This window comes from Mustela nigripes, chromosome 5, assembly GCF_022355385.1.
Source record: "Mustela nigripes isolate SB6536 chromosome 5, MUSNIG.SB6536, whole genome shotgun sequence".
In the NCBI taxonomy this organism is placed as follows: Eukaryota; Metazoa; Chordata; class Mammalia; order Carnivora; family Mustelidae; genus Mustela; species Mustela nigripes.
Genome location: NC_081561.1, coordinates 38524411 through 38536690, shown reverse-complemented (window position 1 = coordinate 38536690; position 12280 = coordinate 38524411). Strand labels below are relative to the sequence as shown.

General features: G+C 34.9%; 1 protein-coding gene across 1 annotated transcript in view; it reads left to right on the top strand.

The window, feature by feature from the left end:
* COL19A1 (collagen type XIX alpha 1 chain) overlaps positions 1-12280 on the top strand; it is a 308387-nt gene that overhangs the window by 681 nt on the left and 295426 nt on the right. Inside the window, exons 2-3 of the mRNA XM_059399023.1 lie at positions 6779-6853; positions 7719-7818. Of these exons, the coding sequence (XP_059255006.1) occupies positions 6779-6853; positions 7719-7818 (175 nt within the window). The remainder of the gene's footprint in view (positions 1-6778; positions 6854-7718; positions 7819-12280) is intronic.

The following is a 12280-nucleotide window of genomic DNA, read 5'->3' as shown; positions in this document are numbered from 1 at the left end:
ACAATGAATTCTTTATTTTGTACTAGTAGATTTAATCTATGGCCTCCCCCCCCCCGCCGGCAACCCTCAGTTTGTTTTGTGAGATACATTGTTGGGGGTGAGGAGGCCATAGATTAAATCTACTAGTACAAAATAAAGAATTCATTGTTTTTCCCCATTGACCTTTTATGTTTCACATTGAGAATTTCTAAAACTACCTCATTTTCCCATATGCATATTAGGCTAAATAGACTTTCTTTTCTCTCCTTGATGTTTACAAATATAAATGTATGTGCATGCCTCTCTGTGTGTCTTTTTCTCCTTTTCCCCTTTGTTATAAGTTATTCAAATTAGAAATACATAAGTCTATCACTAATTAGGTTTAACCAGGAACATGCCTAATCTTAATTAGGGAAAAGGGAAAAACAGAATAGGAGATATAAAAAGAAATGTAGTTTAATTATATGTAAGTTTTATAGTATCTTAGATGAAATGAACAAAAGATTGACAGCCGTTAGAGCACTTTTTGAACTAAATAGATATTTATTTGCAGTTGTTAAATTATGAACTTCACAAATCTTTCTAAATGGCTTGACGGCAGTTTAAAACATTTACTCTCACCTCCGATTTTTAAAAATGGCTATGTGGCTAAGTTGGAAAACCTTTCTTGAACTCTTGAGTTGTAAATTACTGATTTAGATGTACTTGTAAGTCAAACTAGACACATTGGAGAAGCCATTTGCTAAGCAAAGAGAGACTTCAACTCTCCTATGCAAAGGATCACATAAGATGAATTCTGACGATGGTCACATATGATGATGTATTCTAAAACTGAGTCTTACTGTGTTTATTCTTTTGAATATACCTTTAATACATTTTGCTAAACAGGTATAAACACAGCCTGGTAGAGACTTTTGAGTTTGAAGCACATATAGAATCAAAACAATCTCTTATAAAGATATAACAAGTCTTAGTCTCTCCGCGTTATGTAAGTCTTTATGACTTTTATATTAATTTGGCAGGAGGTGCATTTCCTAATAATCTGCATAAAAGTTTGAATATTCTACCACTGTATCAATGATATTCTGAGGTTGTCATATATTTTGGGGGGAAAACACTTTCCTTCTTCAGTGAGAAATAAATCAGAAGTGACTCAGACAAAAGGAAGTCCATAGGACAAGGAGGGTTCGTTCTGATAATGTCACTACTTTTAACTTCTTTATGTCTCTTCCTTTTAAGAACACTAGTAAGTAATGCGATTTGCAACTGAAACAGAGGGGTAGGACTTCTTTGGTTAGAAAGGAAAATGAATCTCTGGTTGAGCAGGACATAGTTTTTAGGGACATACTAGTGCATAATAAATGTTCTTCCTAATGATTTGAAGGATCTACAATAAATGTATTTATAATTTTAGTTTGAGCAAAAATCATCTGGGGTATTGATTTCTAAATCCCACTCTGAGGCTGCCATTATGCAGGACTGGCTGGGGTGGGATTCAGCAATTTACATTTTTAACTAGCTCCCCAGGTGAATCTAATGCAATGTGTCTGACCTGGAATATTAATTGACATTTTTTTTCTTCTTTTTTTCCTTTTCTTTGTCTTGCATCTTATGCTACCATATTCCCTTTATTTCATTTTCTTTTCTTTTTTGTTATTTTTGGCTCTAGTAACTGTTTCTTAAAAAGTTGTGGTAGGAACACAACACTTAAATATCTAAGTGTGTAACTCAGTATTGTTGACTATCGGCACACAATGTTGCACAGCAGATATCCAGAACCTAATCATCTTGTGTGACTGAAACTTCCCCATTTTGGGATTCCCCAGAATGTTCTGCTTTTTCAGCTTTGGTATCTCAACTCTTTAATCAGGTTATACTGTATGTAGGACTCCTGAAATACATATATTCTGGTCCAATTAACTGTACCAAAGTGATCTTTCTGAAAGATTTTCCTAAGAAGTATGAATTCAGAGTTAATCTGAACCCTAACAAGATTCACATAACATGAAGCACTGAGGGAAATTAATACAGACAAAAATGAAGCATTGATTTTTATCAGGCCGTTTGAGAGAACGTGTTCCTGAAGCAACACATCCTGAACGTGCCATGGAAATTGCTTAACTTCAGGTATCATTTGCATTAATTGAAAATGTCAGCACAGCACTGTCAAGGGGATTATTGAAGAATATGACACGCTGGGCATGGCCTGACAGGGGGCTCTCATTGTGTCTTGTGTCTCTGATTCACAAGTGCAAAGTTCCCTTTTTAGTTTCCTCATGTGCAGACCTGCGCGTGTGGTCAGTAACCATTTACCGGAGGGAAGTGATTACATCTAAAAATAAGATATAACAAATCTGAGGGAGAGGCTAGGGTTTCAACTCTGGAGTCTGTGAAGTTGTCAGCAGTCTACTGTTAAACCTAAATATACGAAGGATAAATTGAGCCTTCTAATTGCTTTATTTTAGCTCTATGGAATGCTTAATTATACTTGGGATATTGTTTCAGTTGGGGCAGAATTCAAAAGTAATATGAAAAGATTCAATATGCCTTGGAATTTAAAATCTTGAAGCTATTGAGAATTCAGTTATTTCCCAATCTTATCAGTTTTACTATTATATTGAGATTGTGAGTTAAGACATATTTATACATTTTCATATTGTAGGTAAACAATTTGAATGTGGCAGTTTCAGCTCAGTTGTCAAAAGAGGGTGGGGAAGAGAATTAAAAATATACATTATGTAGATCTTAAAACTTGTTTTATTCAGTTTCTTAAAACTTTCCGCTATGATAGAAGTTTATATATAGAAAAATTAAAGGTTCTCCTTTTTGTTCTACTTTCCTAAATCTGGTCTGTGGCCAAAGTACTGAGTTACCATCAAAAGTAATAAAAACAGAAAACCAGGGTAAGGAAAAGCAGCAAATCCGTCTTCCAACCCAGGGGCTCCTGGGTGGCTGAGTAGGTTAAACGGACTCCTTTGGCTCTGTGCTGGGTGTGGAGCTCGCTTGAAGATCTCTCACCCTCCCCCATCTAAAAAACAAAAACCCAAACCAAAACAAAAAGCCAGACTTGGTAAAAGGAGAGATGATAGAATGCCATTTCTTTTTCTTATGGTAAAACATCAGGTTAAAAAACATTTTTTTCTTATGGTAAAACATCTAGATGGAATTGATTATAAACTTAGGCCCTAGACCATGAGCATATAGATTGTAAAATTAGTTTTTTATAAATTACAAGGAAAAACTGTTATTCTGAAATTTGGCTTTAATTAATTGACACACACTGCACTCTTAAACTCAGCGTAGAAAGTATGCTGAACTTTTATTTTGTGTTTGTAAGAATTCCTCATGTTCAATGTGGTACCATGTAACTGGCAAATACACTTTATTACTCTTGAATTTTTAAAGTGGAAGAAAGTTTCCCAATTATTAAAAAAAAAAAAAAATTATAGCTCCTAACAGGTATTCTTTGGAGGAGCAGCTTTGTATTAAAACAATAACAACAAAAACAACAACAAACTCACAAGAAGCTGTGAATATTTTGTGACCCCTTTTGTGACTTTTTTGTTAAAATAGCTGTGTTCTCACTTCTTTTTTTTACTTGTTTGATCACTTTTCCATAATATTTTTGTTATATTTTGGTCTGATGATCTTTACCTATATTTGTTAACCAGTGTTTTTCTCCTCACCCAGGATACTCTATAATCTTTTATCAGAGGTGTTATCCAAGTACGAAATATATGGGAGGTCTTCGGGCAACCAGTAACAATAAAATAAAAAGGCCTGCTTCCTCCTCAGCCCAACAGAGTCTGTTTTAGCCTTAAAAAAAAAAAAAAAATGTGAAACACCTAAAGCTTCTTCTTTGCTCTGTTTATGAAAAGAAAACAAACCAGTTCTGCATGTGTGGTAAATTGCTACTCCTCACCTTCCCAACTCTAATCATGAAGCAAAGGTTATCTTATTGGTTTTGTCACTACAATAAGGAAAACAATTTTCCTCAATGCCTGTTAGAAAAGAACAGTGATGGGGGTGCCTAGGTGGCTCATTTGGTTACGCATCTGACCCTTGGTCTCATCTCAGGTCTTGATCTCACAGTCATGGGTTTTAGTCATGGTGCTGTCAGATTTTTGTTCTAGTCATTTAGCAGTTTCTCATTGCGGCTCAGAATTTGCATTTTCCTGATTATTAATGATGTTGAGCACCTTTTCATATGCAGGTCGCCAATTTGGATCTTGACTTTTGTGAAGTGCTTAAATTTTTGTGCATTTTCAAAATAGAATTTCCAGATTTTTTTTTAGTGATTTGTGAGAGTTCTTTGTATATTCTGGATATGATACATAATCAGATATATGTATTACAATAGTCTGTATTGTATGAAACAATCTATGTCTCTATGGTTCTATAGGACCTAGGGCTCCTTTTCACTCTTTTAATGTTGTCCTTTGATTTATAAGTATTTTAATTTTAATGAAGTCCAGTTTATCAGTCTTTTGTAATCTGTGCTTTCTGTATCCCTTTAAGAAACCTTTGCTTCCTCAGGTTCATGAACATCTTCTGTTTTTCTGTAGCCCTTTATTGTTTTACCTTTCTTAGTTAGGTCTGATATCATCACTAATTTATTTCTCTGCATGGTATGAGGTAAGAATCAAAGTTCAGTGTTTTCCTATGTGAAGATGCAGTTCACCCAGAAACATTTACTGTAAAGACCATCCTTTTCCCACTGAATTACAATGGCTTCTTTTTGGCAAATAAGAGAACCAACATGTACACAGGTCTGTTTTTGGACTCTCTACGCTGTTCCACTGACCTCTTTAGATGTGCACCAATCCCACGTTATAAACATTTCTGGTATCTGATACTTTAAGTTCTCCAGCTTGTTCTTCATTTTTGCCTCAAATCTTCTCGTTTTCTTGGAGTTCAGCTTGTCAGTTTCTCTCTCTCACACATACACACACTATTTGCCCCCCTGTTGGGATTTTTAATTGGGATCGTACTGAATCTAGAGATAAAAGTCAGAATTGACATCTTAAGTCAATTGAGTTTTCCAGTGTAAATACTTGGTTTATCCCTTCACTTATTTAGGACTTAATCTCCCTTGACAAAGTTCTTTAATTTTCAGTTCTTCAAATTTTCAATTTTCTTGATGAGATGCTTGGTTTTTAAAAAAATGACTATGCTTTTGGATTAAAAAAAAATTGGCAATGTTTACAGAATAGCTAATTTCACTATCATTTTGGACCCACATTACCCTTAAGACCTCTGAGATAGGAGTTTCCAAAGTAGCTAAGTAGCTACAGTTATTCAGTACTACAATTTCACGTATGTGTATTGCAACTTTTAAATCTGATTAAATGACAGCGCTATTTGGAATCTGATTTATTTTTCTAGTTAAATATATTTAGAGGATACCCTGTCACCACCCCTGACGTTCATGATACATTTGTTAAATGAAGGGCTGAGGAGCTGAGCCGTTGAACTTGGGATTCAGTACTTGCCACTTTTCAGTAGAGCAAGAGATCCATTTAGTTTTAAGCAGTTTGTCTCCCCTCTGTATTGAAAACTTTTAGATCATTAAACACAAGTGAATTTTAGACATGGAGAGTTAAGGTTGTGGTTGTGTGATGCCAAAATAGTTAATTAATTAGTAGTTGATAGTTAATTTTAAGAATATCTGTCCAGTTATACAGTTACCTTGGCATAGTCTAAAAATTGGCCACATTTTTGTCTGAATTAACTATTACCTTCTTAGAATCTACCCTGAATTAGGTTTAACAAACCTCAAATAACCAAAACTTAATGTATGCATGTTCGTTACTCTATATGTGGTAGTGTTGAGTAGGTACACTCAATATGAGTGGAGACTAAGTTTATCTTTTTTTTTTTTTAATTATTATTAGGTGCCCTAGCACATAATTAACACTTTCTCAATGCTTTTACCCAATTTTTACAATTATATGCCACTTTTGTATGGCAGATGTCTTTGCTTTTTAGTTTTATTGTGATAACTTCCATATATATTGCTGTTTTAGTCAGTTCAGGCTGTTCTAAGAATACCATAGGCTGCATGGCTTAAAGAACAAACATTTATTTCATGCAGACCTGGAGGCTGGGAAGCTCGAGATCAGGATTCCAGCATAGCCAGGTTCTCGGTTTCCTTATATGGTAGGGAGTGAAGGAGTTCCTATTTCTCCATCCCCTTATTAGGACACTGATTCTATCAGGAAGGCTCCACTTTTATGTCCTCATACAAACCCAATTACTTCCCAAAGGCCCCACCTCTAAATGCCATCATATTGGGGATCAAAACTTAAACATATGGATTTTAGAGGGACACATTCAGTCCATAGCAGTCCCCTTCCGATCTAAAGTTCAGTATCACCTGGCAAGGAAACCTGAATCAAATCTGTGTTCAAATATAATATTGGTTTATTTGTTTTAATATTAGAATATGTTTTGAATATAAAAATTTAATGATGTTGAAGCTAGATAATTTCCTAATGTCAAAAATGAATAGCAACAATTAGAAAGTTAGAGCAATAGTAGTTGTAATAGTAATAATAATAATAGTAGTAATAACAGCTAACAAAAGTGTTGAGTCTATACCAGCCATACGTAATCCTCACAAACATACTCTGAGGTGGGTAATATTCTTATCCTCAATCTATAGAACGTTAGTAAAATGGTTTATTATTTTCATTTTATCTTGTTTCTAATTGTATTGTCTGATTTAAACTTATTTGAAAAGAAAATCAACTAAAAATGAAGTGTACATATTCAATTTTCAATTTTTTTTTTTTAATAGAAAAACAGTGTCCTTTACTGAGAACAGAGGGACATCCGTTTACCCAGGACAACAAAAATAAACTTGAAGTTTCAGGTAAGCATTATAATTATAATTCTTGGCAAAGAAGTATTTTGTGTGAAATTCTCACCAGGTGTGTATTAAATCACAAGGGACTCTTTGGCATTGTAATTTAAGATAACATCAGTATGAGAGATTAAAAATAAAGAAGATAAGTGATGTAGAAAAAAGTGTTAAGAGCAGAGTATTAACTAAGAACAACTCAGCCTCTTAGAGGAAAAAAAAAAAGTTATTTAAAATTACAGAAGTTGTATCCATTGTAGAAATTTTGAAAAAAGAAAAAGAAATTTATGAGAAAGATCTTCCTCCCCAAAGATAGCCATGGTTCCCATTTTGGTGTACCATTCCTCGTCTTCCTCTGTCTTCCTTTCCCTCCCTCCCTCTTTCACACACACACATATAATCATTAATATGTTTATTGAAGTTGAAATCAAAGCATATCAACATATATTCTTCTAAGGCAACATATATTTCCCCACATCAACATATATTCTTCTAAGGCATGATTGTTTAAAAAACAAGACTGCTTAACTTTCAGTTGAATTGTGGTATTTTTTACTTAACTAATTTTTGTCTTTAGACATTAGAGATGTTACAATGAACTGCTCTGATTATTTTCTTAGGAGAATTGCTAAGTCAAAGCAAATTAATATTTGAGTCTTTTGAAACGTATTTCATCCTCTTGTATACATACTAAAAGGAGAAAAATGAAATCAAGTAATATTGGTGATCCCAAACAACAGGATTTTATTTGAAATAAATCATTCTATAGATAAGGACAACAACAATAAAAAAAAGTCCTATTTACAGATATCAGTATCTCTGTGGTTTCCTAAATTTAACAAAATTACTGGATTAAATCATTTGTCACATTTTGTAGGTTTTGACCTCGGGGAGCGCTTTTCTTTGAGACGTGCATTTTGTGAAGGTGATAAAACCTGTTTCAAATTGGGAAGTGCATTTCTTGTTAGAGATACCATGTAAGTAAAATAATAATTTTTCTTTACATTTTGATAATACTATGTAAACTATTTTCTAAGGAAATTCCAACTAATTTGTTTAAAAATAAAAACTCTCAGTGGTATCATCCTTACTTGAATGCTGTGCTAAGTGGGCTATTTTTATATTTGTTATTTTTAATAATCCCTGCAATCTGATCTTATTCTATGGTATAAATGACATTCACTGATACAGATATGGGTGTAATCTTTGCAGAATAGAAATTAAGTTCATTTTGAAGAAGTGTTATTTATGTTTAAAATAGATACAACCAAAGCAAGATTTTCAAATGTGAACTTTAAAACATAAGATGCAATGTAGAGTTAGAGACAAAAGTCTGGTATTTATTGAAATCATTTCTACATTTAGTATGCTTCATGATAAATTAAAACAAAAGAACATAGCCCTTTGGTATTCCTCTTCTATATTATGTGGAATACATAGTAAAATAAGATGATAACGTGACTATGAGATGGTCTTGATACATACTGTATTTCAAAATTGAATTACCAAAGTTTCCCTTTGTTATCTGTACTGTTTGTTTCCCACTGATAATTCTGAGATTAAAAGAAAAAAAGTATCATGTGCCATTAAGTACTGATAATTGGTCAGGAACTATACAGGGCAATAATACTTCCCCCATGGTCCCTATGTGATTGAAGGATGGATACACAGTAATTCAGAAAGCTTGAGTTATCCTGAAGGTAGATAGAGCATATATGGTTATGATATTTAGTCTTTGAGTCTAAAAGGAACATTCCAATTTATGAATATACTGCAGCGAAAAAGCATTAAAACTCTGGTTTAATCCCCAACACAGATGTGTTTGTGTGAAAACATATATGGCTGTTTCCTAATATTTAAGTTACCAAACAGGGTTGCTGAAAATCTTCACATTTGAATTCTCAGAGGGAAACAGCATTAATCATCTTGTTGCCTATTCTCAGATGCTCTGTGTAAACTAACTCCCTTGCTCACCTTTTTTTTGAGAAAATTTTCTTTTAAACCTTCTATTTTGTGATACTTTAGATGCATTTAGTTTAATGATGTAGTTCCTTAAACGTAAACTGCACATTAATTGGTAAGAAATAAGAATGTTAAAGAAGAGAGTCATCTGCTGTCGGGGGATAGAATGGGTGATCGTCAGGTGAGGCATTTCAGCAGATAGGACCGCACAGGGCTGTGCTGCTGTGGGCAGTTTCTAGGCGGCTTCATAGGCAGGCATTAAACCCTCAGGGTATATAGCAGGTCTGTGTTTGGGAATTCATATCCAGTAAAGGAAAGTCAATACGTATCTCATATGTATCATAGAGAGAGAGATTTAGATTTTTTTAAACTAGTAGTAGATAATTTTAATTGAAGAATTTAAGAAAGGCAATAAATTCTGTTCAAAAATTAAGGCGCATTTTTTCTCCTGCCTTCTTTCTGACAATTTAAACTCCTGTTTAAAGTTTCCCACTGAGCCTGAGTTCTGTCCAGGTGGCTAAAGGATTGGAGGGAAAACTTTAAAATTTACTGGAACTGAATATAAGAAGATTTAGCTAATTTTAGGTAGTTACACTGGAAATCTTGCTGCCTCATTTAGGCAGTGCTGTTCCTCTTTGAATATGCATGAGAATAGATATCAGCCAGTCTGACACTTAGTTTCCGACCTTTAGCTCTAAATCGTGGAGTGATCCCTGGGCTATCAATGGAAGTAAATTCCCTGGCTCTGCAGAGCAGAACCCTGGTACTTCTACTACAGGAAACTGGAGGGTATCTGGTTAAGCTGACTAGCCAGTGTCAAGTAGCTTGGCTCATCTCCATTTACATTTCACTCACTGAGCCAAGTATGCTAGGAGGCTTCTCTTGCGTGATGCCATTTTGATTTTTCAATGAGACTGGAGTAAAGTTGCAGCTATTTATGTGTTTGTAAATAAGCTGCCTTGCAAAATCAATATGGGAAAGGCAGATGCTATTTTATATGGAAAATGAGGATTCTTTCTGTGCCTGAAATGATTTTTATAGTTCTGTCATCTTCCAGCTGAGATTCATGAGGGGAGAGATTTAATAAGCGTGTTGGTCAGTTCCTTTTCGGCACCCTCAGCACCTTGAGCCTGACTTAACAGGGGAATCCCAAGGGCGACTTTTACAGGGACCCTACAGATACACATTACTATACACTTAACGGTGACACAGGCTCAAAGAACATCTCAGGGGAATTTGTATGTTTGGTTTTGTTTTAAATTTGTATCCATTTCTTCAGTAGCCCTTGGGATAGCAAACGAAAGTATTGGTTAAGAGATTCCGGGTGGCATACTACCTAGTTTTTTTGAATTATCTTTTAGAGGAGGTTTCCTTGTCTTTTTGTATCTCCAAGTATCCCTGGTTGTGCAAAAGAAATAGTTCATTATTTACATATATGTTGAGAGCTGTATCCCAGATGATTATACTCTGATTATCTTTAAATAGTGTTTTGGCAATTACCCAGGCAAAGTGGTGAAATTTTGAGAGAAAATGTACACAAAACGTGCACATACTACGGAGCACCTTATTTTCTTGGTGTAGTGTAGTTTTTACCTTTTTTTTAGTTGCTTCTATAGAAACATGTTTTAAATAAAAATGTGTCAATGAAATACAAATGTCTTAGTAGTTGAATATTTTATGAGCTGATAAATGTTGAATTCCCACATATTGTTGATTCTAAAGGGGCAAAACTCTGTTTTTTGACTGGCCAATGGGGAAATCATTTGATTTCAAATGTAGCAGGGAAACAAAATTTCCTTATTTATTATTGAATTCAAGGACAGTAAAGAGCCTTATTCCTTAGGTTTTGTAACTGAGGGCTAGTGGCTTTCCAAAATACTGTGTTGAGGATTTTGAGGCCATATTAAGTTCAGCAGATTAGAATGTTGTGACCTGTTAGCCAAAAGAGGGGAGATGGGAGAGCTTTTACATGTTTCTAGTCTGTAGTCTCTCTGATTGAGGATGGTTCCCGTGGGCTGGTGTCTTTTGCAACTGAAACAGTTCCTAAGAATGAAGGGGAAATTACACTATGTGTGAAAAGATAATCAACACCAATTAACTTTAATAAGATTTTATGAGCTTGGATAGCATAGCTAGACATAGTGGTGTAATGGACAGATATGGTCCCCTTAGCTTTTTTGGCAAATAAATCTCCAGTGAAGAGAAATCTTCTCTCTCTGTCCCTCTCTTTCATTAAATTGGTGGTTGCTTTCTGGAAGCAGGGGCTATTTAGTTTTACAGCTTTACACAGGGAAAAAAAGAGCTATTAGAAGCTATTTTCATTTGCATTTTATGTTTTTTAAAAAAAATATAATAACCCTTCACAAGTAGGAAATGCCAAATTATATATTTGTAAGATGGGTAGTTTCTGAGGAGTTGTTGAAGTTCTCTGAACCTTAACAGTTCCCTTGGAAATAATCCCAAATATGGGGAAAGCTGCTTTGTGTATTGTATCATGATCCATACCTTGTCTGTGCTAGTGTTGAAAGATTCACCCCATGCTCATGTCTTTTCTACATAGACCTTTACATTACCTCCAGATTTTTATCATTATAAATAATGCCACAACATGCAGGAAAGTTGTTTTTCTCTGTGTTTAGAATTATTTCCGTAAGATTAATTTTTCACCGTGGAATTACTAGTTCATTTCTAGACATCTTGATACATACTTCTAATTCTGTTTTATCCTTGTTTCCCCTTCTATTCTGTATAATACCCAATATCTTCAGCAGCATTAGATGTTGTCATGTAAAGATTTTGTCATTAAGTTTTGTGTTTTCAACTAAAGGCTTGTAGCAATTACAAATAAAAGCTGTAGCTTACTATATAAGCTATATGAGAGGTTCCTGAAATGTTTCTGTACTGCTAAAGGGTGAATAAGAGGTGACATTCAGTAGTCACTGTAGTGAGTCCAGGGTACTATAGAGCTGCCTTTTTTTTTTTTTTTTTTTTAAGGATTTTATTTATTTATTTGTCAGAGAGAGAAAGAGAGAGGCAGGCAGAGGGAGAAGCAGGCTCCCTGCTGAGTGAGGAGCCTGATGCGGGACTTGATTCCAGGACCCCAGGATCATGACCTAAGCCAAAGGCAGATGCTTCACTGACTGAGCTACCCAGGTGTCACTAGAACTGTCTCTTTATTCAACAAGCATTTAGTGAGCTCACTATGGACTGGGCACTTTACGAGGCTCTGGGATTATAATAGTGAAAGAATGTACATCTAGTCTTGCCTTCTGGAACCTGCTGGAGAGACAGATGATGCAAGGAAAAACTGCACTTCTCTCTTGGGTTGACCAAAGAAACTGAAACGTGTTGCCTTCTGTCATCAGGCATCGGCCATGGAACTCAGTGCCACCACCCCTTCTCTTAGAAAGGCTAAACTTCCTTTAGCATTCCACACAGGGCTGATTTTCAATCTTTCCCTCGTAAGGGCTGGTTTGT